At 34.0% G+C, this 26,500-nt stretch overlaps 2 protein-coding genes across 2 annotated transcripts; both read left to right on the top strand.

Annotated features, from left to right (window-relative positions):
- The first annotated feature begins 12,963 nt into the window (after positions 1-12,963).
- Positions 12,964-14,271, top strand: LOC145126498 (uncharacterized). Its single transcript, XM_079061857.1, has 2 exons — positions 12,964-13,379; positions 13,746-14,271. The coding sequence occupies exons 1-2, from the start codon at positions 12,964-12,966 to the stop codon at positions 14,269-14,271; spliced, it is 942 nt and encodes a 313-aa protein (XP_078917983.1).
- A 6,859-nt stretch (positions 14,272-21,130) lies between these two features.
- LOC145123763 (L-ascorbate oxidase homolog) lies at positions 21,131-24,846 on the top strand. The gene is made up of 7 exons (XM_079058974.1): positions 21,131-21,471; positions 21,574-21,683; positions 22,816-23,086; positions 23,326-23,428; positions 23,502-23,847; positions 23,933-24,298; positions 24,383-24,846. The coding sequence occupies exons 1-7, from the start codon at positions 21,334-21,336 to the stop codon at positions 24,678-24,680; spliced, it is 1,632 nt and encodes a 543-aa protein (XP_078915100.1). The 5' UTR covers positions 21,131-21,333; the 3' UTR covers positions 24,681-24,846.
- Positions 24,847-26,500: the final 1,654 nt, after the last annotated feature.

Raw genomic sequence — 26,500 nt, 5'->3', positions numbered from 1 at the left:
CCTTCTAAAACAATGTCTCATATTGAGCACCAAGATATTTCTTCTTGAAGTTGGACAAAACATGCCTAGCAAATTGTCTATGTTCAACCTCTGGGAATAAATCCTTCACAGCTTCAATTATCCCATGCATTTACATCATAAAGACATTTAGAACTAGATCATATATGAAACACATAAAGCATGGCATAATGAACACAAACATACCTTATGTTGATCTGACATCAATGTATTACCATGCCCACCTTCAAGATACAGATCTTCTTGTAGATTTTCTAGAAACCATTTCCAATTATCTTTATTTTCAACTCAAACCACAGCCCAAGCTATTGGGTATATATATGTAACGCCCTCAGATTCGGGCTAGTCAATTTAGAGATAATAGGGGTCGGAAACGACTTTTCGACAAAAGATTATTTAGAATAAATAATCTTAACCAAGTTGTAGAATATGTCTCAAGGGTTCCGTACATATAAAGAACGCCGAAATCCGAGTTATAACGAAGAAGTTATGGCCCGTCGAAGTTTTACGGCAAAACTGGCACGGCACCGGGAGACGTAAATAGTGAATTTATGATAAAGGACTTTTTAGCCATAGTGATCTAAACAAAAGTTGTAGTATACGTTAAACCGAGAGCGTCCATAAAAAGAACTCCCAAATCTGACTTCGTATGAGGAAGTTATGATTTTTCTAAGATTCGGCTTAGCAGTGCACGGCCCGAAACTCGAATTTTAGTTCGAGCGGTTTTTGGCTTACACAACCTAAATGAGAGTTGAAGATCTCATTAATAGAAACTCAACGGTAAAAAGACAGACGAAAACGGAGTCCGTATGAAGGAGTTACGAATTCTTCGCGGTCATTTAACAGTCTAAAATCCTCCTACTGTTAAATTTAAGATCGGTCGAGAATTAGCCGACGGAGTCTAAATGAAAGTTGTAGATCTTGATTTTACCTACGCGTGGAAAAAAAGAACGTCGAAAACAGAGCTCGTATGCGAGAGTTATGATTTTTCTAAGTCAGGAGGCTGATACGCGAGTTTGGGTGACGTGGCACCACCAGAAAGAGGACACGTGGCACCACCAGAAGGCTGCCACATGCACCAACTCGGCGAGTTTGTGTCAAGACTCGGCGAGTCCATCAGATATTTTCACTATAAATAGAGGTGTCGGGTCTTGCCATTTCTTCACACCTCTCAAGCCTTCTTTCTCTCTCTACACACTCTCTCTAAGCTCCCTAAGCCCCCCCTAAAGTCTAGGTAAACCCCCTAGCACCCGAAGGAAGCCCCGAGGCTCCCGGAGTCCCGAGAAAAGAGCCTTTCGGCTCGGGAACGCTGCTCCAGCGAAGCCCGGTTTTTGAGAAAAACCCGCTGTAAGTGCGCTACGCCTAACCTATCTTTAGTATAGCTTATGTTTTAATATAGTAATATTATTAGGACCTTATAAGGATTATTTGAGCTATTATTATGAGTTATATAGTGTTGTTTAACGCTTATATAATAGTAATAATAGCTAGACTATTAATTAGTCTCGGCGAATAATAGACTAAACTCTAGTGATAATAATACTAGGTTTCGTCGAAGGAAATTATTTTTAAGAAGTGAAGCGTTGTCTGAGTTCGGAATCACCACCTTCTCAAGTGAGTGCATAGTTACTTTCATCTTACACATAGATATGAAGTATTTTATATAAACTACGTGCTATGTGCATATTATCTGAGTACTTGTTGTCTATGCTGGATGAACGATTTTATACATGTTTTAAATGATTTAAACTATATATATATATATATATATATATATCTACGATAATATGTTGGGTAAAACATGGGTAGATGTAATAGATGGAATATGAGTTGGATGATGAGTTGAGAGGAGTTATAGACCACGAGGTGAGTGTGAGAGGTGGACGATGTGAGAAGCCTTTCCTAAATGATGGCCCCGTCATCTAGCAGAGTATGGATGACAACCACGGACTATTCTAGACAGTCCAGTGGAACACTAGCAGGCTCGCAACCTGTAGGTGTTGTGAACGATGTGTTCACCCGGTGTACTCTAAACCCTGGCGATCATGCAGACTTGGTGCCTAAACCTTGGCGATCATGCAGACTTGGTGCCAAAACCCTGGCGACTATGCGGACTTAGTGCCTGTTGTTGTATAAACCCTGGCGACTATGCAGACTTAGTGCCAAAACCCTAGCGACTATGCGGACTTAGTGTCTGTTGTATAAATCCTAGCAACTATGCAAACTTAGTGCCTAAATCCCGGTGACGATGGACTTCGTGCCGATTCCTTAGGATGATCCTTAGGAATGAATGAACGAGGAATAGTTGATTCTTAGGGTAGATCCTTAAGAGTAAAGAAGATAATGGGGATGTATAATTGGGTTGATTGTTTGATGTTTAAACATAATAATTATATTATTGTGGGTTGAAAACCCTATGTACTCACCAGGTTTCCCAACCTGACCCACTCCAGCTTATTTCTATCACAGGTGTCGATATGAAGTTACATTACACTGAGAGATTAAAGAGGTGTAGATCACTAGTGATAATGAATGTAAGTTCTGTTTATGCTTATGTTTCTGTATTGACGATGACATCCCAAATGTTTTAAAATGAATAAAAATACATTTCTTCGGAAATGCTTTGATAACGTATTTATCATGTTTTACTGGGAACAAATTCTGCAACATTTTTTATTAAAAGAAGTACTCTGATTTTTATAAAGCATAAACAAAAATCGGTCTTTTCTGGCCGTGAAAACGGGGATGTCACAATATAATTGTTTCCATCCCTCCCAACAACACATAATAACTTACCAGTACACATTCCTTTTAAAAAACACCCATCCAAGTTTATAATCCCTCTACATCCACTTCTCCAACCCCGCTTTAGTGCATAAAAACATATATACATCCTGCTAAAGTAAGTTTTCCCATCTCGCATAGAGTTCACAGATAACTTGACTGTTGACCTTGGATTAGACCTTCTTATCTCCTCACCATAAGACCACAACTTTGCATAATTTTCCACTGTGGTACCTTCAACAAGAGATACTACATGTTTCTTAGATCTCCTACATTGTCCCATACTAACCTCTATGCCAAATTTAGTCTTTACTTCCTATTTTAGCATCCTAACATTGAACTTATGATTCTCAAGAACTTCCCTGGTGAAATGACTACCAATCCATATATAATTAACAATTGACCTTAACTTAAAGTTCCTGGCACAATTATGCTCATTAATAAGGGACTTGATTTGGAATGAGTGCTCCTCACTCATTCATGAAGCCCAAAGCCTAAATGCGCATTCACCATCACAACACTTAACCAATAAACTTTTACTGTCATTTTTTTCATAGTATAGTTAATACCCATTGGCTACAACATAATTACAAAGCTTGAATTTCAATTGTTTATGGTTGATGAACCTCATACCTAGAATTCGCAACTGCTTCTTCCAAGGTATCTCTTCATTAAACATTGTTGGTGATTTTATATCACTAATATTATTTAAGTGTAATGGGGTTAATTTGTTGATCAATGCCACTTTGAAAATTATTGAACAAATTGGTTTGGTGCGGAGTGCACATTTGTTTAATTTTGTCTTTGTTGAAAGTATACTACTATTTAGGGGTGAAGCCCTTAAATTGACGGGGGTCCTGGGGCAGCGCCCCTGGAAGCGGGGTCCAAGGGGCGGCAGCCCCTGGTATGGTCCAAGGGATAGAGCCCCTGGCAGGGTGGAAATTTTTTATATGAGTTATGTTGCTATATAAAAAAGGCCTCAGAAATCCGTATTTTCTTTAAATACACCCGATTTTGTGATCCATTTATAGACCCGATTTTATGTTAGTTTGTGACATTCAATGTGACAGTTTTTGGACAAGAAGTTGTTTTCCTGCCACTACCATATGGTAGTTTTAAGACAGGAAGTTAGTTCCTGTTATATGGTTAATTTCGAAATCATTTTTGGGTACAGATTTCATAACATCTTCTTCATTCTTCATTCTAGAAAACAGTGAGTTTCATCCGATTAGAGATTTTGAGTGTACCCTCAAAATGCTTTAATCTGAAAGTGTTTCACAACTCTCATTGATCCACGTATATCTATACCTCGATATTCTAACAAACATTGGTTTTCCTTTCACATGTGGGACATTGTCATATTCATCATCTTTTGGATTTTCACCTTCTGTGGCATCCTCAGTTCCATTTTCCTGACTTACTTCTTCATAGGTTACTCCTTCCATGTTGCTCTGTTGTGGCCCCATGAACTCAGTTAAGTCATTACCTTCTTCCCTTTCGATTGGCATGTTTGACATAACAGAACAATTGTCCTCAATTTTCATTTTCCTTAGCTACGTGCACAGTAGTACCAAAACGGTCCATGTAAACAAGTAGTTGTACTCCACACCGATAAGCAATGTCTATAAACTCTTGATATCGAAGTTCATTAGAAATCAAGGTTAAACTTTTTGGGATTTCTAAATCAGGTTGACAATAATAAAGCTTCTCACACTTCTCTTGTGTGAATCGTTCAAGAACACCCACAAATTCAGTACAAGACATACCAACAATATCAATATTCTCGAACACATGTTGAATACCATCAGAGTAGCAAAAAGGTTTGTTGATGAACACACCTTGGAAATGAACTTTGATTGAGACGAATATAGCCATCGACACTCGACATGAACTTTGGTGGCAGGTAAGGGTTTTTTTTATGAATGAAGACGATGGGAGTGACACATGAAATAAGCTTATTTAAAACAATTCAAACAAAAGGTAAGTAGACGTGGCCATTTCATTAAATGACATGACACCGACAATTCTTCCGTGGCACGTAAATTACCTTTGAACCCAGTATCAGGTTACATAAAGGTATTTTAAAACAGGAAAATGTAAGTTCATTCCCTTAATGTGCAAAAAGAAAGTTTAATGACCTTTTAAAACAAACACAAAAGGTTTTATGGGCTAATATGAGTTTCATCGTCGCCTGTGCGTTACCTAGGGTCCATCCCTTATGTTTGAAACCCCTAGATATGGGGTGGTGGTTTTCTATGAGAGAGACATGGAGAGAAGAATGTAGAGGATGCAAGTATGAGATCGAAAGAGAGGAAATTGAAGATGATAGTGAAATACAGATTGAGTTACATCCGGTAACCTAGTTTCCAAGGAGTGCAGAAGGAAAATAATGGGAAAATGAAGGGGGTGGGTTAGGGTGCGGTAGGTGAGGGTTTGATGGCGTCGTCAGATGTGTCTTGGAGTGGCCGGAGATGTATGGATTTGTCAGAGTATTAGAGTCGCCCGATATGGGTAGTGATGATGGATATAATATGTACTGAAGAAGAAGGGGGAGAGAGACGAGCTATGAACGTGCTTATAGGCCCATTTCTTTTTTTAAAAGGAAATAATAATTATTTTTGATAATAAACAAATCAATAAATAATTAATAAATAACAAATAAATATAAGATAAATAAATAAGGCAAAATGGTCTTTTTATATTTGGAGAGATGAAGCGTGTAAGTTTTAAAATAATGAGGGACATTCCGAGTTAATTTTTGAAAATAAGGACTGAACGTGTGTTTTGGCACCTACACGATGGATGGTTCGTGTAATTTACTCAAGAAAATTAAAGTAAATTAATTTAGACAAATAAGAAAACTAAATTATAGAAATTAAGTAGATTAAGTTACATATATGTCTAAAGAGTACTATTTTTACTTTTTATAGTATTTTTTCAATCTAACTGGAAGATATTATATTACTATAATTAAAGTAAAATATAATAATTTAAAAGTTTCAAAAACAATTATATTTAGAGAAAAAAAACTCTATCAGAAAAAGGACAGTCTTTGCTAGTAAAAAATCCCGATCAGAAAGTTATTGTAAGAGCCCAAAATTTATAGAAATTTGAATTTGGGTGAATAATTGACCAAAATGACAATTTGGTCATATAGAGGAATTTCATGATTTGAGAAGAGATAAACGGGTTGAGATAAGTTTAAGTCATTTTTATAAAATGGGATAAATGAGTTTAAGAGAAGAAATACAAGAGATGGTGCATTTAGGCCTTAAAGAGAAAAACAAAAATTTTATGCTTTTTGGGTCATGTTTGTGACTTAATAGATTAGGACCCGTAATAAGTCTATCGAAAGTGACTTAATGGATGTAGAATTCATCCCCACCATCGCATGGATACAACGATCATAGAAAACGAGTTTAAAACGAATAATATATATGAGTGTTAGAAGATTGAAAGAAAATTGTCTCAAAGCTGTAATTGAATTAGCTAAGGAGCTGCTGATGGCAGCCACCATGCCGCGGTAAGGTCTTTTTCGCGGCGTGGTTTTCCAGAATGGTGATTTGGACGAAAGCCTCATCATAAGTTGTACTTTTCATCGTGACGTGGTATATAGGTATCACGACGTGGTGGCGAAGATAGGATGATATATGAGAAAGGCATCACAGCTCAGTAAGAGGGAGACCACAACTAAATAGTGGGCACCGCGGTGCGGTAGGCATTATACCGCTACACGGTTTTGCAATCAGGAGACTAAATTAAATCAGTTAAGGGCTCATTCTTGAACTATTTCTTCCTCAATTTGTTTGAGAGTTAAGGTGAGGCGATTTTGGTGCCAAGATTATGCCAAGATGAGCTAGAGATGGTGGATTGCAAGGATTAACATCCTCTTCCTATTTCTCCCTTAGATGAAACATTGAGCTTTAGTGGTGAAAATGCTAGATTGATTAGAATGGTTGAATTTATCAACCTATGTCGTGATTATGATGTTATTGAGAGTGTTTAGAAGCTTTAATCAAGCTTTGGAAGTGATTTCCATAGTGAAATCCATCCATAGAGAGTTAGGGTTTCAGACCCTAACTAATGAGAGGGATGAATTGATGCAATAAAGATTATAGTGTAATGAATTAGGTAGTATGAGATGCTTAATTCATTGGATAAAATAGATTTAGAAGTAAAAGATGATATGTTGAAATTATGACCAATTAAGTAATCATCTTGATATAAAGAGTAGTTAAGCTCTTAATACGATAAGACAAGTTCTAATGAGCTTGATATGTTGTGTGAATAGGCCTTGAGCAAAGAAGATGGATCATGATGCATCAATTGAAGAATGGACCCAAGGGTAGTTAGTCTTCACTAACTAATAAAGTGAGTTATAATTCACTCTCTCACTAGATTATGTATGCGTGCTTATATGTGCTTATGTTATTATGTATGCATGTTTAAATGTTAGTGATATCATGTTAAATACCCAATATATATAAGATATAGATATAATGTGAATGGTATTATTAGATGTAGATGGTATTATGTTGAATACCTACAAGATATTAGATGGAGATAGATTATGATTATATGATTATAATGATGTAAACGAGTGTGTATGTATGTTTAGAGTATGTATGTATGGTTAAATATCGATGGTATTGTGTTAGATAACCATTATAAAATAGATGAAGATAGAGTAATGATGTATGGCTAAATGTCAAAAGAATTGTGATAAATACCTATATGTTAGTAGATTAAGATTTAGATTAAGTACTTAATGAATTAAGTACTAGATTGTTAGTAGAAGATCTCTTAATGAGATTATGAGATAGATTGTTATGTGACATGTGATGTGTCAAATTATGGGTAGACCATAACATTCACATGAAAGATTATAAGAATGTAGAAAGATAATTCCTATGGGAATGAGATTATGTTTCCTTCGGGGATGGAGATAGACGATTCCTTCAGGACTGGAGATAGATGATTCCTTCGGGTATAGAGATAAATGATTCCTTAGGGAATGAGATGATGGTTCCTTCAGGAATGTAGATAAATAATTCTTGTGGGAATAAGATTATGTGGTTGTAGAAGATTGAGAAAGGGTTACATGAATGGAACAAGGTAATAAGTTTCTTTGGAGAAACTTAATATAATCCGTGAGAGATTAAGTATAGAGGATTAACAAGGGATCATTGTAATCCATGAGGGATTCAAAAAAAGAGAAGTTGCCAAAGGATCTGCAAGGGATCAAAGTGAGGGGACTTAGTCCGGATGGTTGTACTCCGATAAGCTAGAATTATGTTGTCCCCTATATAATAGGTGAAGCTATCATAGGTGATTATACCGGTTGGGTATAAGTGAGAATAAAAGGAAAAGACATTAGAATATGAGAATAGAGAGACGTAAGGCAAAAAAAGATGAGATGAGATGAAGAGAGATAGGAGAAAGTATGCCATAAAATCATAAGAGAGTATGAAGTGAGGTAGAAGGGCATAAATAGAGTTGCAGATATAGTAGAACAAGAGGAAATAGATGATGTGAGAAGGAGGGATGAGAGAAGCCGGGAAGAGGATGAGATAGAGTATGAATAAAGCATGAGAAGCCATGAAGATAGAGTATGAGACGAGTATGAGAAGAGATAAGAATGCATGAATTGAGACAGAGTAAGAGTAATGAAAGAAAGAACATAGTAGTAGAGTATGAATACACGAGCACAGATAAAAGTATAACTCACCAGACCTGTGATCTGATGTTGTAGATTCTTTCACGTGTTACAGGTTCAGGTACTAACCATTGTACGAGAGGATGTATGAGCATAAAGACTTGGAGTAGAAGTAGTTTTTATTTTTAGTATACCCTTGTTGCTTTGAATTATGATTATGATTTTATTGTAAACCTGATATTTTCCTAGGATGTAAATGTTTTGAGTTTAGAATTCTGTAAATTTTATAGAAAACTATGATAATCCCTAAGATGTTTTGATGGAAAATTTTGGGTCGTTACATTTATAATAAATATTCATTGTCATATAAAGAGAAAATAAGAGAATACAATATGTTAGATAGAAGTAGAGAATACAATAATATTATAGTAAGATAATATCATCTGCCAAACAGAGAAAAACAATAACATAAATTTTAGATAATACTTATATCAAACAAAGAATGTTACATTAAAATAATAGTAGGATAATAAAATGGGAAAAAACAAAATTACGAAAAAAAAATGTAATTTAAAAAAAAAGATTTGATCATATTTTTTAAAAAAAATCATTGTATTTTACCAGTAAGGTATAAATGACTAGTTTACCGGATCAAATCATAAATATGTAAATTCTTACAAGTTTTTTTTTGTTAAAAAAATAAATCTATACGAAAATATGATTTAAAGAATAGAAAACTATTCGGTATATATAGTATGTATATTTTGGTCTCATAAACAATAAAGTTATGATTTTATTTTTTAAATAGAAAAAAAAACTTGCAGTTATTTACATATTTGAAATTTTATCCTCTAAACAAGTCACAAACCGTTTTCAAATATAGCCAAAATTTAAGGGTTTTTTTTTTGTGTGATTGTATTTTAGTCTCATTCTATTATTATTTTTTGGAATTTTTTTACATTAATCTTACATAATACATCCTGACAAATTCAAACATAAAATATTATCTCACAGGAGAAATGTGTTCTTGAAAAAAATTAAGAGATGGAAGGAGATATGAGGCAAAATAAATGTCTTTTTTACCATCCCACTTTTGGATGGTTAGGAGGGAAAGGGGAAAAATGACGTAAATCCCTCCGTTACATTCCATTTTCTTCCAACTTATGAACACACTTAATTATTTATATTGTCGAGTTTCATATGCTTTTGCTATATGATTGATCATGTACGTCATGATATGTACAAGGCCAGAAGTCTCATACGTTATTAGTATGAAGAGTCGTTACCAGGCCAATCTTGGTGAACATCATTGGAATGCAGTCAAGAACATTTTGAAGTATCCTAGGAGGACTAAGGATATATTGTTGGTCTATGGTGGTAAATATGAGCTAAGCGTCAAATGATATGTGGATGCAAGTTTCCAAACTGAGAGAGATAACTCAAGATCTCAGTCTGGTTTTTTGTTTACACTAAATAGAGGAGTAGTGACTTGGAGAAGTTCCAAGAAAGAGACTATTGCTGATTTAACTACAAAGTCAGAGTATATTGCAGCCAATAAAGCAGCTAAAGAAGCAGTGTGGCTCAAGAAGTTCATCAATGATTTAGGTGTTGTTCCAAGCATAGCTGAACCGGTTGAGATCTTCTTTGATAATGAGGATGCATTTGCCTTAACTAAAGAACCTTGAGACCTTAAGATTACAAGCGAACAAATCATATTAAGAGAAAATTCCATCTTATAAGGAAACTAGTTGAAGATGGAGACATTATCGTGAGTCGGGTTCCGTCTGAAGACAATTATGCAGACCCGCTCACCAAACCACTCTCACAGATTAAGCATGAGCTCATACTAGGTTTATTGTCATTAGATTTGCTAGTGAATTGGTTTGATAACTCAATTTGTAGTTTGATCTCTGTTTGGGAATTTTTTGGATATTTTGATTTGGTAATTATTAATAATAAGTTACTATGATTATTCATATTATCCGTGTTCCTACTTTTTGCATGTTTAAAACCCCTTCCAAAATAATTCATTATTCGAACATTCCACAATCAATCCTACTCTTGGAAGATAGTAGTGAATGAAGATTGTCATAGTATTGGTAGATTGATCATAGGGATGAACATAACAAAGCCCTGCGACCAATACTGACGAGTACTTGAAAATAAAGATTTTAAGTATTAGAGGAACCATGATTAAAGATTACTCCATGGATCATGTCATGAGTAAATTAAGACAACTATTTTTCATATTCTTCAAATGGGGATGTAGGATGTTTTGTTCTACAACCTGTTATATCTTGGTTTTTCCCCAACGTTGTTCGTAACTGACATCTATACAATGTTTGACTAGGTATTGCATGAGGAATAGTACTAACCTATGTAGTAAAAGTTTATTTGACCATTCTGCCAAAAATGGAGAAATAGATATATCTGTGCCCCTCGTTGATTTGGTGCCGACAACAAATGTTTGGCTAAGCTGAGACTAATTTGGTTAGATTCAACAATCAGTCAGTGAGGTCACCACGAGTCACTATCAGGAAACATAATCTTGAACCATGAAATTGACCATTGATCCATGTTTGTAGCGCATAATAAGATACCATGAAGATCAAATGAATTTGAAGTTATTAGTCTTAGGGTTGTTTATAGCAAAGTTGCTATAAGTACGGTAGTTGCATTGGACTGCCAGTCACTGTTGTTCCTAGTAAGTATTAGACCAGTCAATTGTTGATTTCTAAGTGCAAGTGGAATCTGACGGAGATTAGTACCCATAGCCATAACAAAGCCCGATAATATTACTATAAATAGTAGTGTCCTTTTGGGTTACACGTAAGAACAAAAATGAAGAAGATTTGAAAAGATATTTATTTGAGGGACTTGTTTTGTTAATTAACTAATAGTAAATAAATGGAGTATGAAATATTCCATAATAATTTGAATACCATAGATAATTACTATTATATCTGGTATTTATCTTTAGGGTTTCAAATCACCTCCCTATAGATAAAGGGCTCCAAATTCGGTTTTGAGACTTAAGAAATATATCTCTAAGCTACCAAAGTTCAGAATCCTCAAAAACCTTAAAGAATCCCAAATCTTCGTTCTCACGTCGTGGCTGTCTAATTCCCACGTCTTGATCGAAGAACAAAATCGAGATTTTGATTCTGTTTGAAGCTGGAAGTTTGAGGATTGTTTAGATTTGTTTATTGTTTGCGTCTTCAGTGCGATCACAGAAGAGGAACTCTCCTTTGGGTTCTATAGTCGAATCCACTGGCTCGACAACAGAAGAAACCAACTAAGAAATCAAAGATACGCTTTCTATTTATAAAGTTCTAATAAGTTGAATAGATTAGTGAGTTTAGATCCTTCAGATTTTGAGTTTAGATCAGATTTGTTTATCGTTTCCGCTGCCATTTGTTTGATCTACTGAGGCTCGAAACTCATCAGTAATAGGAAGCCTCATAAATGTTTTTCATTAAAAACTGCTTATGTTTCAATATGGGAAGACGTTTCTATTTCCAAAGTGTGATATTTTGCCAACAGGCCCCTCAAGTTCATTCCAACGGATTTACGCCTCATAATTAATAATGATACTTGGATGAACAACCTCAAATTGCCTCAAAATAACAATGATACTTGGATGAACAACCTCAAACTAACTCATTTTTCAATACATATATTACATCTTTGTCTGACAAGAAATATTATCTTTCATTTTACTGTATTCTTTCTACCCGACAAAGGGTATCACCTTACTGTAATACCAAAATAAAAATAATAATCTAAAAGTTACAAAAACAATTGTATTTAGAAAAAACATATGTTAAACAAATGATATTCTTTGTTGCAAAATTATAGAATATAGTTTTTTTTTTTTACAATAAAATCTTCGTTCACAAAGTTATTTACATAATGACTGTCCTTTATCAGTTAAAAAGAAAATAAGATAATAAATGTTAAAATATAAAGAATACAAATATATTACAATAAGATGATATCATGTATCAAACAAAAAAAATACTAAAACAGAAAAAATACTATAACATAAAAATTAGATAATAGTTTATATAGACATAAAGTGTTACATTAAAACTATAATAAGATAATAAAATAAAATTACATGAAAATATTTTTTTAAAAAAATCTTTAAATTTTGATTTTAAAAAGCCATCATATTTTATCCCTAACCTGATAGGTGACTAATTTAATGTCTAAAATCTCTAAGATCGGTCGGAGTGGATGCGGTAGAGACCGCACCTCGGGTGCCACATAGGCTTGAACACTGCCCCTCCACTGCGGTTTGGGTGCGGTGGAGGCTGCCCTACGGCTTCCTATGGGAGCGCTCCTCTTTTGCCATTTTCAGTCAAAAGACCGATGAACGGTCAGATTTATAAAAAAATTTATTTTTTTCTTCCTTTTTAACCTTTAAACTTTCCTATTTAACCCTCTCAAACCTTAACAATTTTTTTAATCTTTCTACTACATTTCCTCTAAAAAAATAAAACATGTGGTCATCCGATTCTTTTGAAGACTTTGATATTATGTTTGACGTTTTTGTCGCTGCTGCTAAATTGGCGGAACAAACGTATGAAGTGGCATGTATTTGCACAGCCGGAAGTGCAAAACGGAGAACCCGAAGATATGTTTATAAAAATCGTGAAGAAGCAAACCAACGCTTGATACAAGACTACTTTAAAAAAAATGTCACTTTTCAAGGATACTATTTCCGAAGGCGTTTCAGAATGTTCAAATATTTGTACGAACGTATAATGGAAGATCCAACGAAGGAGTGTGATTTTTTCCAACAACGGCCCGATGCTAGAGGTACATCCGGTTTCACCCCTTTACAAAAATGCACAACTGCATTTCGTCAATTAGCATATGACATCCCTCCTGATGCGTTGGACGAGAGTTTTAGGATGTACGCTAGGACTGCACGAGATAGTCTCCATTATTTTTGCAAAACTATTATTCAACTTTACGGGTCAAAATATTTACGTAAGCCTACACGCAATGATATTATGAAATTGCAATCTCATCATGCTAGCTTACATGGCTTTCCTGGAATGTTAGCAAGTTTAGATTGTCTACATTGGACATAGGAAAATTGTCCTACCTTACACTATGGTCAATTTACCCGAGGTGATCATGGGCATCCAACGATCATATTTGAAGCGGTGACGTCACATGATTTGTGGATTTGGCATGTTTTTTTTGGTTCTCCTGGTTCCTTTAACGACATTAACGTTCTTAATCGTTCACATATATTTAACAACATATACAACAGATCTGCACCAGATTCTTCTTTCCAATTGCGTGGAACACCATATAAATATGGTTATTATCTAGTTGATGGGATCTATCATGAGTATGCAGTTTTTGTTAAATCGTTTACGTGTCCGCATTATACTCGCCAGAAAAAATTTCAAGAAAGAGCTAGGAAGGATGTCGAGCGGGCTTTTGGAGCTCTCAAGAAACGTTGGTTCATATTGAAAAAACCAGCAATTTTTTTCAGCGAGGAAAAAATGCATGAAGTCATGTATGCATGTTTAATACTGCATAACATGATAATCGAAGACGAAGGAAGAATGATATGTGATTATGATGAGCAGGAAACCATTCCCGAGACACAAGCAATAGAAATTGGTGGCGACGAGTACATTAAAAAGAACGCAGAGGTTCGTTCCAATGAAACATTTCACAATCTTCGTATGGACTTGGTGGAACGCATTTACGAGATTCAACACATTAACCTCAATTTGGATCCCCCGGATGACCCAGAAGATGAGATCTCGAAGGACGATTTCATGTAGTTCGTTTATTTTTATTTATTTATTTTTTTTAAATTTCCTTTTTTTTCTAAGTTTGTAGGGTTTTTTTTAAATGTGATGTTATTTTTTAAGTGATGTAATGTAATGGTTTTTTTAATTAATGAAATATTTTGTTTTTAATTAAAACTAAAATTTTTATATATTTAAAAAATAAATATTGAGTGTGGTACCACTCCTTGGGTGTGGTATGAAACCACACTTTTGTGGTAAATGGTGAGATGGCGCCTACATGGCAGTATGGTTTCCTGAGGGAGTGTGGCACCACTCCCTCCAGCCTAAGGGGTTGTTTAGTAGCCTCTTAATTGAAAAATTAAGAGGCAAACTCTTAAAATTACATATTTAGATTGTTTGGTAACATCTTAATTTTTAAGAAGGTTCTTAATATTTCAGATGTGGGGTTGTGTCTGAAAATAATAAAAAAACATGCTTGTTCCTTCTTTACCCTACGCTCATTCTCTTTCTATTTCTCACAACTCCTTTTCCCTCTCACACTCTCCGACGATCTGCTAACCTCCACCGACACCTTCACCACTAGTCGGTCTCTTCCCATCTCCGACTAATTCCAGTGTCGACCACCTTCGACCGGCTCCTACATTGGCCACCGCCGACCGATTCGCGTGTTTTCTTCCTTATTTTTCCATAACTCAGCTTTGACTGCCAACATCTCTGATGCGCACATATCTGACGTCGCCACACAACCTTTCTCCGACCCATCTCTGACTCGTGCAACACCATCGTCGTTGTACAGTACCGTCACTCCTATCATCGACCTCTCACAATACCACCACCCTATCTGCTCCAATTGATAAGATTCTCTTGTTCTTGATGTTCTAATGTTTTTTCTATAGCCTGATCTGATTTTGATATTCTTTATTTGATTTTCTAATGTAAGTTTAAACACAACCAACTACAAGATACTTGCAGGGTAGGTTGTTTGGAAAGATATTATAGGGATTATAATGTTGTATTTTATCAGGTATAGATGAAATTTAGAGGATATGTAGGACAACTGTTTCATGATTCGAGCTTCTGAATTCTGATGATGATGATGAAATTAAATAACCTAACCAATACCATATTGTGATGCTACTTGAATATGCCAAAAATAGGATGTAATGATCTGAATTCCAAATCTATCTATTTATTATCAGTGCAACTGTTGGATGTAGTATTTTAAAGATGTAATGAATATTTTTGGATGACATTTTAGTTTTTCATTGATTGTAATGTTTGAGATGTCATTTTTAGATTTCCATGGATACCTCCCATGGGAGTTCCTCATCACTTTACTTAATGTGTTGAACAGGTGGGAATCAAAGATTGAAAACTGGAGTTTTAAACAAAGAATGAAAGAATGAAAAATTGGATGCTTATTGGATGTGAAGGTTTTAGTGAATGCAAACATTTATTTATAAGTTGAATTTATAAGAGATTATTTCTTGTTTAATGCAATCCCTAATGTGGAATTTTTGGTGAATTTCTATTTCAAAGTTGTGAACATGTGTAGTGTATTAAATGTGAGTAAAATGTTTACATGTAAATGAGAATTTCTCAAAATTTTGATGGTTTTATTGATATTTATTATTACTATTAAACAAAAGGGTAAAACTACCATTTTTATCATTCAGTACAACAATTCAAATGTTTCATCCAAATAGTATTTAAAAAATCTAGAGCCTCTTAAAAATTCAAACATCTTAAAAATTCAGAGCCTACCAAACAACCACTAAATATGTAACAATTATAAGTTTTAATTGTTTTTTGATAAAAAATATCATAACATAATCATTAATGAGCCTAAAAAATATTTTTTTTAATAAATATTATCTAAATGAATAAAAACAAAATAATATTTTACATGTATTAAGATTCAAGCCACACTAAATTTCAAAACAAATGGTGTACCATATAGAATTAGATTTGTTATTTACTCTGAGATTTGTTTAAATTTGAAAGACACTGTTTGCAATTAAATAGAAAATAAGTAGAGTTATTGTAATGAGAACAAAATACTATCACGTGTCTTAAAATTATTGATAGATTAAAGTATTGACTTGTTTAATTATAATATTATATTATAATATGAATATATAAGAAATAGAAATGTCACAAGTGTCCACCTCTAGGCGCTGATGACTGATGAGTTCATAGGATGCCAAATATACAATAAATAACCGATTAAATAAATTAAGAAAAACATATACTGTTTATATTTATACCAATAAATAAAATTTTAAGTCTAGTTATTTGGTCGAAAGAGTCCGTGCTTAACTAATTATAAGTTGATATTGACGAAAATATCAATGATAGAATTAACTTCAGTTTCTTAACCAGTTTCCATAATTTTGGTAGATGCATGACCGCAACAATCAAAAAGAAAACATTTTAAGGAGAAAAGAAATAAGAAATTTGGGACCGTGTAAAACTAAAGGTACCGGGTAACTAAGGGACTAACATGCATGTCGGGTTACTCTGTCTAATTTAAGATTAACAAATAATTTTGTGATTCTCTATAAGGCTTCGTTCGATTTGCAATCCTCGTGCTTGATTTCAAGTTGAATTGATGAACTTTTGATGTTGGATTTGAATTTGAGATAGACAACTTTTTTAGGTTATGTATGAGACTTTTTTTTAACAAAATAACAGAATTTTCAGGATTATAAGACTAAAAACTTGATTATAGAATTAAGAGAAAAGATGTGTTATACGATCCAAATAAAATTTTACGCTCCTAGTCGGATCCTAAGATGCCAACATGTCCATAGCTTCAAAATCGACCATACTGTGATCGAAATAAATTTGCACTTGTATGATCTTAAGATCGTAAAATAATAAGATCATAATCGAGATTTTAACAACAATTGATTCAAGCATAAGTTTTAGTTTTGTCAGGTTGTGAAAAATTTGAATTTTGGATTAGTACTATAAAGTCTTACATTTTTTTGGTTATTCTTTTTTTGTTTGAACCTATTTTTTTGTTAATTTTTTAACAAAAAAACATTAGATTTTTCCAAATTTTCATTTTTTTGTTATTTTAACAGATTTACAAGTAACATTGGCAATTTAAAATAACCTTTTTTTTATTTTCGGAAAAATCTTAATGTTTGACTAACTTTTTCATTTGGACCAACTTTTTCGTTTTGCCTTCGAAATTTCCTTGTTCTTGTTGTTGATCTTTTTGCTTTATAATGTTTTTGATGGAGGGAAGATGAATGTTCGATATATCAATATTTGTTATTTTGTGAAAGTTACTTGGATGAAACTATATAACAAATAGTTCGTTTCGATATCTGCTAATTTGAAGGATTAAATGTTTTTGCATCTGCTAATTTGAAAAGGGAAAACTACAATAAAGTCTCTACATATTGGTCTCATAATCGATTTAGTCCCTATATATATTTTTTATTCAATTAAGTCCCAAATACCGGATGACCTGTTGACCGGGTCAAAGGGTTAAATTGAATACGATTACCGGTATTTGGGACTTAATTAAATAAAAAAAATATATAGGGACTAAATCGATTATAAGGCCAATATGTAGGGACTTTATTACAGTTTTCCCATTTGAAAATTGAAGATTATATGCTTGTAAATGGAAGATTCTTCGAAAAATGTTTTTTTTATTAAAAAAAAATTAGGTTTTAGAAAAAAATTGTCATATACCGAAAGATTACGAATAAATCTATTAAGCCATTATATATATATATATATATATATATATATATATATATATATATATATATATATATATATATATATATATATATATATATATATATATATGGGGAAGAACATGGGAGTTTTTAAATAAAAAAATATAGACTTTTACAAAAAAAATCTAAAAATGTATGATCTTTTATAAAATTAATCTTTACGTTTGATTTTTTTAACATAAGTGTCCTGACCAAACTTTCATGTTAGACTTATTTAATTCACATTAATAAAAAAAAAGTAAATAAAAAAAGGTAAATAACGGTTAGTTTACAAAAATTTAAAAGTTGAAAATTGACAGAGTTAGCAACTTTTAAAAAACTTGGGAATGAACCATATTAAATTTTGAAAAATTAGACTCAAATGTCAAATAAGTGTAAACGAAATGGATCAAAAGTGTAATTTACTCAAAATATTATGAAGACTTCACGAAAGCATTCTCCATTGCTATCACTATATGTACATCCCACTATAACTTCAATAGAGGACAAAAATGTCATTTTAAATTTCTCACATGCACTCACCACCAAAAGTGAGGAAGGAGGTTACAATGATGCAATCACCGGCGGGAATTGATTCAAGACATGACGCTACGGTATGAATTCAAGGCCTCATTGACTTGAAAAATTACAGGATTGTCCCTTGACTATTCTGTAAATTAGCATTTCCATCTCTTAATTTTAGATATTGCATTAACACGCCTCCAACCATAAATCATTTAACAGTTTGATCCTTCGATTGTTTATTTGATGAGGCACAAAAACCTATGGTGCATTTTATTTTTGTAAATATCCAATGTGCATTTTTGTAATTTACCAAACAGAAAAAAAGTCAAACTTACTAAAAAAAGAAATGAATTATTGAACATAAAACATGGTATGTTCAACTCTTCCTTGAGAGGTGTCCATTACTTCAATCCACTAACTACGGATCACAATAACGTGTCTCATTTTTCAAAAGAATATATATTAGATATAATAATTCTTTTATATAACAAAAACGCAACAAAAGAATTTGTAGGTGTATAGTGGTGGGTCTACAAGTATGTAAATTATGGTATGTGTCTCTAGTTAAATTTTATTTATATTGTTGCTTTTACATAACGCAATCTCATAATATTTCATCTATTATATCTTACGCAATTCATTAATTACAACATACATATGGATATAGCAGTTTTTGAATCCCAAAGGAATCACTTCATTGATCTACGACTAATAACAACTATGAATGCATTTAGTGCGATCCAATGTAAGATTCATATTTCAGTTGTACCATCTTAACTCAAATATAAATAGCAAGAGTCACATTCCTTTTGAAATCCATTATAATGAAATCAAATCTCACAATTAGCATGAAGTATATAAATCCAATTACAAATGTCATAAATACAATAAATCAACTGATATCAAATAGGATGCATATACTTCTTGTTAGATGCGATATACACGAAATATGAATAATTAACATCGCGATAGCATGTATGAAACATGCTTAAAGAGCATAAAACCGTAAACATCTTTATTTGGCGAATACCCCTTTTCATTGGATATGTGGGTGCATCATCATGTGCAAAGCAATAAATCTAAACCAAAATGTCAAATATAAAAGACCCAATTTAGTGTGTACTCAAATGTTATACACAAAAATCACTTTTATATTTCCCCTTTTTGCTTTGTTGCCTTGATACATGGAGCATGCATCTCCAAACCATAATCCATTTTAATTTATGAATCAATAGTGTATACTTATTATACTAAAAAACCACAATGACTTAAACACAATAATACAACACTTCCCAAGGCATTTTAGGATCCATGAAATGCATATTGAATCGTCATGGGATGTTCTATGTACTTGACTTAGTCAGATATGAATTTCTTACTTGAAACATGTTTTTTTATTTGAATCATTCACAAAAAGCTTCACAGATGTTGTAGAGATAGAACCTTTTTGATCGACATTCGTTGAACAGTGATAACAAAAAGACGGGAAATGACTTTATATAGGTGGTGGCACTTTATTTTCTCTTTGTGAGTCACTAAGTATGTGGCATAAGACCTTCTATACATGGTTATTTTGGTGAATAACTCTATAAATTAGTATACTAATTTTGTAGCATGACATGTCATTGTAAAGTTGAAACTTGAGAGATTCAAATATGGAATTACTCTTTTTGAAATTCTTAATTTCAAAATTATCAACAATAAGCCATCTTAATAGTGATTAAACATTAATATAGTAATTGAAATAAATAATCTTTCAAGTGTTTATGTGGCTTTTAGACCATTATGTTGTTTTGTTAAAAATAATAATTAATTGACAATCTTAGACTTGAAATAAAATAATCTTAATTAATTGCCATGTTTCTTGTTCTTGTAGGAATATGAAAATGAAAAATGAATGTTACTACAAAGGTTGATTTTATGTTGCACAGCAGCCACCAGCAAGGAATGCTAATAAGGAGAATAAAAAATAAAACTGGAAATAAAAGAAATATATATGAAGGTTGCGGAAGGCCTACTTTAATACTGTAGGGACTAATATGTAAATTAGAATCATAAATTTTTAAATAAATGCAATTTTGTATTTATTTTATATAATACAAATACAATTAAATTTCTTTTACCGCTGAAATTTTAGTGTGAAATGAGAAAGTCCGGAGGCGATTTAGGGTTTCAGAATCTTTGTCACTTTTCGTGGTTGGCATCATTCAAAGAGTGTACATTTTTCTAAATCATTGAAATCGTTTTTATAGTTAAAAATAAATAAATCATACTTTTCTAAACCATAAAAATACTATTTTATGTTATGATTTATTCCGACTAAAAAAAATGAAACACCATGTTGCTTTCCTATTTATATTTTTCTCATATTGCTCAAAAATGCTTTTCTCTTTAAAAATGTTCCATAAAGATCATGACTTATTGACAATAAAAAGTAAAATACAATGTCTCAAATTCCATAATAATAATAATAATAATAATAATTTTAAAAAACAATCTGCATACTAAAACACTTTTTAACAATTTAATTTATTAAACTTTATTTGAAAATAGAAGTAGAAATACCTAACAAGCATCCATTTATTTCTACCATACCCCATCTCACACCCGATAAAACCCACCTCAAAATTCTTCATTTCTTCTCTATATATTTGTTCCATTATCAATCACACTACTGACAACTCACGAGCCTCTGTTATCTCCCTCTTCATCTCTCTCGTTCTTCCCTCCGTTATATGTAGATACACACACACATATACACACAGAAAGAGTGTATGTAGAGGTTATATAGAGGGGTTTTTTCAAGAAATCTTGAAAGCTTTTAACAATGGTGAAAAAGAGCAATCTTATTTGCGTTCTTCTACTGTTTTTGGTCATAAATGGCATCAATGCGGAAGACCCATATCGATTTTTCACCTGGAAAGTCACTTATGGCGACATTTATCCAATGGGTGTTAAACAACAGGTATAATTTGATTGCTTTCTCTCTCTAATTTACACATATTGAATCTGGGTGTTTTGATTTGGGGGTTTATTGAATGTTCTTGGGGTTTGTGTTGATTTGCAGGGAATACTGATAAATGGGCAGTTTCCTGGACCTCAAATCAATTGTGTTACTAATGATAACTTGATTATTAGTGTCTACAATTACTTGAATGAGCCATTTCTACTTTCTTGGTAAGTTCTTGATTTCTTTGATTATTTTCAAAAATGTCTTTTGTTGTTCGATAATCCAGATCTTGATTCTGAATTTGCTAATTTTTTGCTTCAATGGTATCGATAATGATATGTTTCATGATTTGATCTTGTGGGTTTCGTTTAATATGCATGCAAGAAGTAATGAATGTGAATGATAAATCATAATGATTAGAAATTATATCTCTCATGATCCAAGAAACTAGAAAAACGATTAGATTTATATTCAAGAAACTTGGAAAAGTAATGTGTTGAATCTTGTATCTAGAATTTGTATCGATGTTGCAGTTGAATTTCAAGATTTGATTTCTTATTTGCATGTTTATAATTACATAATTCAAAAGGGTAATCGGTATCTAATGTTTGAAAGTTTTTATCATTTGGTATGCATGAATATGATTGCTCAAATATTTATAAATTTTATATTATGTGTTCGATCAAATGGGATAGATCTACATTATCTTATTTAACAGTGAATGACATTTATGACCTTTGATGCTCAAAGCAACACTTTGACTTCTATGGTCAAGCATCTCAAGCTAGTTCAAATTAGGGTAAAATTTTGTTTGATTCGAAAAAAAACTTAAAGCTTTTGTATGATTCTTTCCCTCTAAATCCGAAATTTTAATATAAAGTTTAATCAAGTTGGATCCAAATGTCCAAAATACCTTTATAAAAAGAGAATCTTATTCTTGATTATGGATCAAAAGACATGCAATAACCAACATCGAAAAAGACTTTTTTTTTTTTTTTAAACAAATCGAATTGTAAATTTCATTGGAGGAAAGAGTATGGGTTCGAGATGTGTGCTAGATCTCTGACAATTTTAACTTTTATAAAATATTATTATTTTTATTATTTTATTAATTGCTCCCATATGATTATGTTTATATGTAGTTAATGATTGGCCCCATGTGTTATTTCCTCATGCTTTGCATCTTAGATCGTGGCAACTTATTTGTTTTTTTAGTTTTAGAAAGATTTTCTTGAAAAAGTTCACTCTTGTAACCCACTGTTTTAAGAATGTACAAATCACCAATGCATAACCCAAAATTGTACAAGTAAACAATGCACAAAACAAGAATGTACAAGTGACCAATGCGTAACGTTTCAGGAACGGGCTACAACACAGAAGAAACTCATGGCAAGATGGTACTTATGGTACAACTTGTCCAATCCCGCCGGGAAAGAACTTCACGTACATGCTTCAGGCCAAGGATCAGATCGGAAGCTTCTTCTACTTCCCGTCGCTTGCTCTCCACAAGGCTGCCGGAGGCTACGGCGGCATTAAAATCTACAGCCGCCCACGTATTCCAGTCCCTTTCCCTTTCCCCGCCGGAGACCACACTGTACTCGCCGGAGATTGGTTCAAAAGAGGCCACCAGGTAACGCTTTGACTTTTATAGTCAAACATAATACTTTTGAGTAATAAAAATTGAAACCCATTTAGCAACAAATCTGAAATTCGTATCTTTCTTGATGTATGTAGTAATTGTCATGAAGTACATACGTTTTTATGGAAATTTTATCTAATTCGTGTAACATTTGTATACATTTTGAAATTGAAATTATCCAGTTTGACCCGAAAAGTCAACATGTGTAAAGTTTTGCTTTGGATTTTCAGAGGCTGAGACACATATTGGACGGCGGTCGGAGCCTCCCTTCCCCAGACGGACTTCTCATCAACGGCCGCGGCTGGAATGGTTACAAATTCGAGGTTGAAGGAGGTGGGTATTTTACTTATTTGTACTCTATCCATCGAAAGTTATAATTTGTGCATTGACGGTTGTACATTTACAGGAAAAACGTATCGATTCAGAATATCGAATGTGGGGTTGATGACATCAATCAATTTCAGAATCCAGGGACACATCATGAGACTTGTGGAGGTCGAAGGATCGCATACGGTGCAGAACGCCTACAATTCCCTGGACCTTCACCTCGGGCAGTCGGCCTCCGTCTTGGTCACCGCCAACCAGGCGGTGAGAGATTACTACGTCGTCATTTCTTCACGGTTCACCAGCCGTGTCCTCACCACCACCGCCATCCTCCATTACAAGAACTCCAAGATCGGCGTCTCAGGTCCTCCCCCCGGCGGCCCCACCACCCAGATCGCCTGGTCCCTCATGCAGGCCAGAACCATAAGGTACAAACAATCTCCGATCTCCGATCTCCGATTCCGCATCAATTCATTAAAATCTCTGATCTTTTATCATGTGAAATTGAATCAGATGGAACTTAACAGCGAGTGGACCCAGACCGAACCCACAAGGATCGTACCATTACGGGATGATCAAGCCTAGCCGGACGATCATGCTATCGAATTCGGCTCCTTGGATCAACGGAAAACAAAGATATGCAGTCAACGGCGTGTCGTTTGTCGCCGGAGACACTCCTTTGAAACTAGCCGATTACTTCAAGATCGGTGGAATCTATAACCTAGGAAGCATTCCCGATAAACCCCGAACCGGAAACGCGTATCTTGCGACCTCCGTTATGCATGCCGATTTCCGGTCGTTTGCTGAAATCGTGTTTCAGAACTGGGAAGACACCGTCCAATCTTGGCACATCGACGGTTACTCGTTCTTCGTTGTCGGGTAAGATTAAAAATTACAAATTCTGTAATCATTCTTCAAAACCCTAGAACTGTTTTGTTAAAATACGATTGTGTGGATTAACAGGATGGACGGCGGGCAGTGGACGCCGGCGAGTAGAACGAGATACAATTTGAGAGACACGGTGGCGCGTAGCACCGTTCAGGTGTACCCGAGGGCTTGGACAGCGATCTATATTGCATTGGACAACGTCGGGATGTGGAACATACGATCGGAGAATTGGGCGAGGCAGTATTTGGGGCAACAGTTTTATCTGAGGGTGTACTCACCGGCGCATTCATGGCGGGATGAATTGCCGATCCCGAAGAACGCATTGCTTTGCGGCAGAGCTAGAGGGCGGCGCACCAGGCCTCTACGAGGGTAGATAGATGGAGATGGTGATACTGATTGTGACGTTGGGTGGGAACTACTTGTTCCACGACAAATTTAATTTTCTTTTCATGTTTGACTTTTAGAATGGATTCGATTGTTAGGTATTATTGATTTGTTCTTGAGTTTTGTTATATTGTTGAAGTTGATTTGTTCGATTATCTCGTTTTCATATATGATCAACCACAAGGAACTTGATTCTAGTTATAACACAGAAAGAAGGTTCTTGATGTGACCAAATTGGTTCCGGTCTACTCAAGTTTAGTACACATACAATGTGGTCCAAACTAAGATTGTTCGATAATAAATTAAAGCATTAGTCCAAAAAAGTCTAAAGTTCAAGTGTAGGTCATGATATGGTCAGGGGACCGAATTAATATGATAAGGTTCGGTTCATGGTTCTCATGCTCATATTCTCAAACTTTTGGTTGTGGTTTGGCATAATATGGCCCAATTTGGTGTGGTTTTGTATCGATGACCTTACATGAAAGAGAAACAAAGTGAACATACCCCAATACCCAACATTATGAGGATATTGTTCGCTGTCATGACACTATAATGTAGTCAAATGAACACCATTGATTTCCCATCCTCACTATATTCGCCCATATTGATTGTTTTGGATTCTCTTCCTCTATATATCGCTAAATTCTGTCTCTCCAACTTGTTTTTCCACTATTGCTTTCGTAGATACTCTCTACTAATGATTATCGACTAAGATCATGACAAACGTTTTGTTGAAGAACTATTATTAAATCGGGAGCATAGTAGTGTTGAAAAGTTGCTTGCAAAAAACATTGTTGAAGAATAATTGAAAATTTCTGCAAAGGATTTGGTGCATGTGATTATCACCCAAAACTAGCAATTATGTTAATGGAGATCTTCTTTCACTCAAAGGAGTGTTGGGGATCTATTGGAATACGAGATCGGTTGACGAGTAGAAAGAAGAATACCAATTGAGGCACAACAAAAGGCGATTATAGAGCAAATGTTGAAGGACTTGAAGCTTGAGAATTTTGCTATACCAAGCAAAAAATAGAGACATCATCGATACCTTCATCCACATTGAAACAAACAAAGAGATTTGGGATATCATGAGGAAAAAGTTCTGAGGCTCAACAAGAGTGAAGCAAGCTCGATTTCAACATTTATGCAAGGACATCAAGACTCTCAATATGAAGGAAAAGGAAGTCAATAATCAACTACTTTTCCAAAATACATACAATTTTCAAGAAGATGAAAGTGTATGGAGAGACTACTCGAGAAAACTTGATCACAAAAAAATATGAGATTAATACCGACAAAATATAACTATGTGAATTGCTCGATCGAAGAATCAAACAATCTAGATACACTCACCTTAGATGAACTATAGAGCACTGTACCAGTCTATGAACAACGAATAAAGGTTGATGTGGAGGAGCAACATGTTCTCAAAGTGACTTGAGATGACAAAGGTATGAAATCTTGAGGTAGAGGAAATTATCAAGGTGGTTCTAGAGGCGGACGAGTGTAACACCCTGTTTTGAGTCGTTTCATAATTCGGGGCCATGACCCGAAGATCAAGTATCATAAGGCTTCGGGATTTGGGGAAACATAGGTTTATACCCATTTGGATGTGGTTAATGTGGATTATGTGATCCAAGAGTTCTGTTTGTGCTTTGGAGTTAAAGGGTAAAATGGGAAAATTGGTGTTTCAAACTTCTTTTATGAATTAAAGATTTTAGTTTGATGTGTTTTAAAGTTTAGATCTTGAAAGTTTGTAACCTTGGGTGTTATGAGCTTTTGGTCACTTTAGTGCATAAAGTTTAGATC

This window comes from Lactuca virosa, chromosome 7 (genome assembly GCF_052849685.1).
Source record: "Lactuca virosa cultivar CGN04683 chromosome 7, Lactuca_virosa_CGN04683_v6, whole genome shotgun sequence".
NCBI lineage: Eukaryota > Viridiplantae > Streptophyta > Magnoliopsida > Asterales > Asteraceae > Lactuca > Lactuca virosa.
The sequence above is the reverse complement of the archived record's forward strand: the minus strand, read 5'-3'. Positions and strand labels throughout refer to the sequence as shown.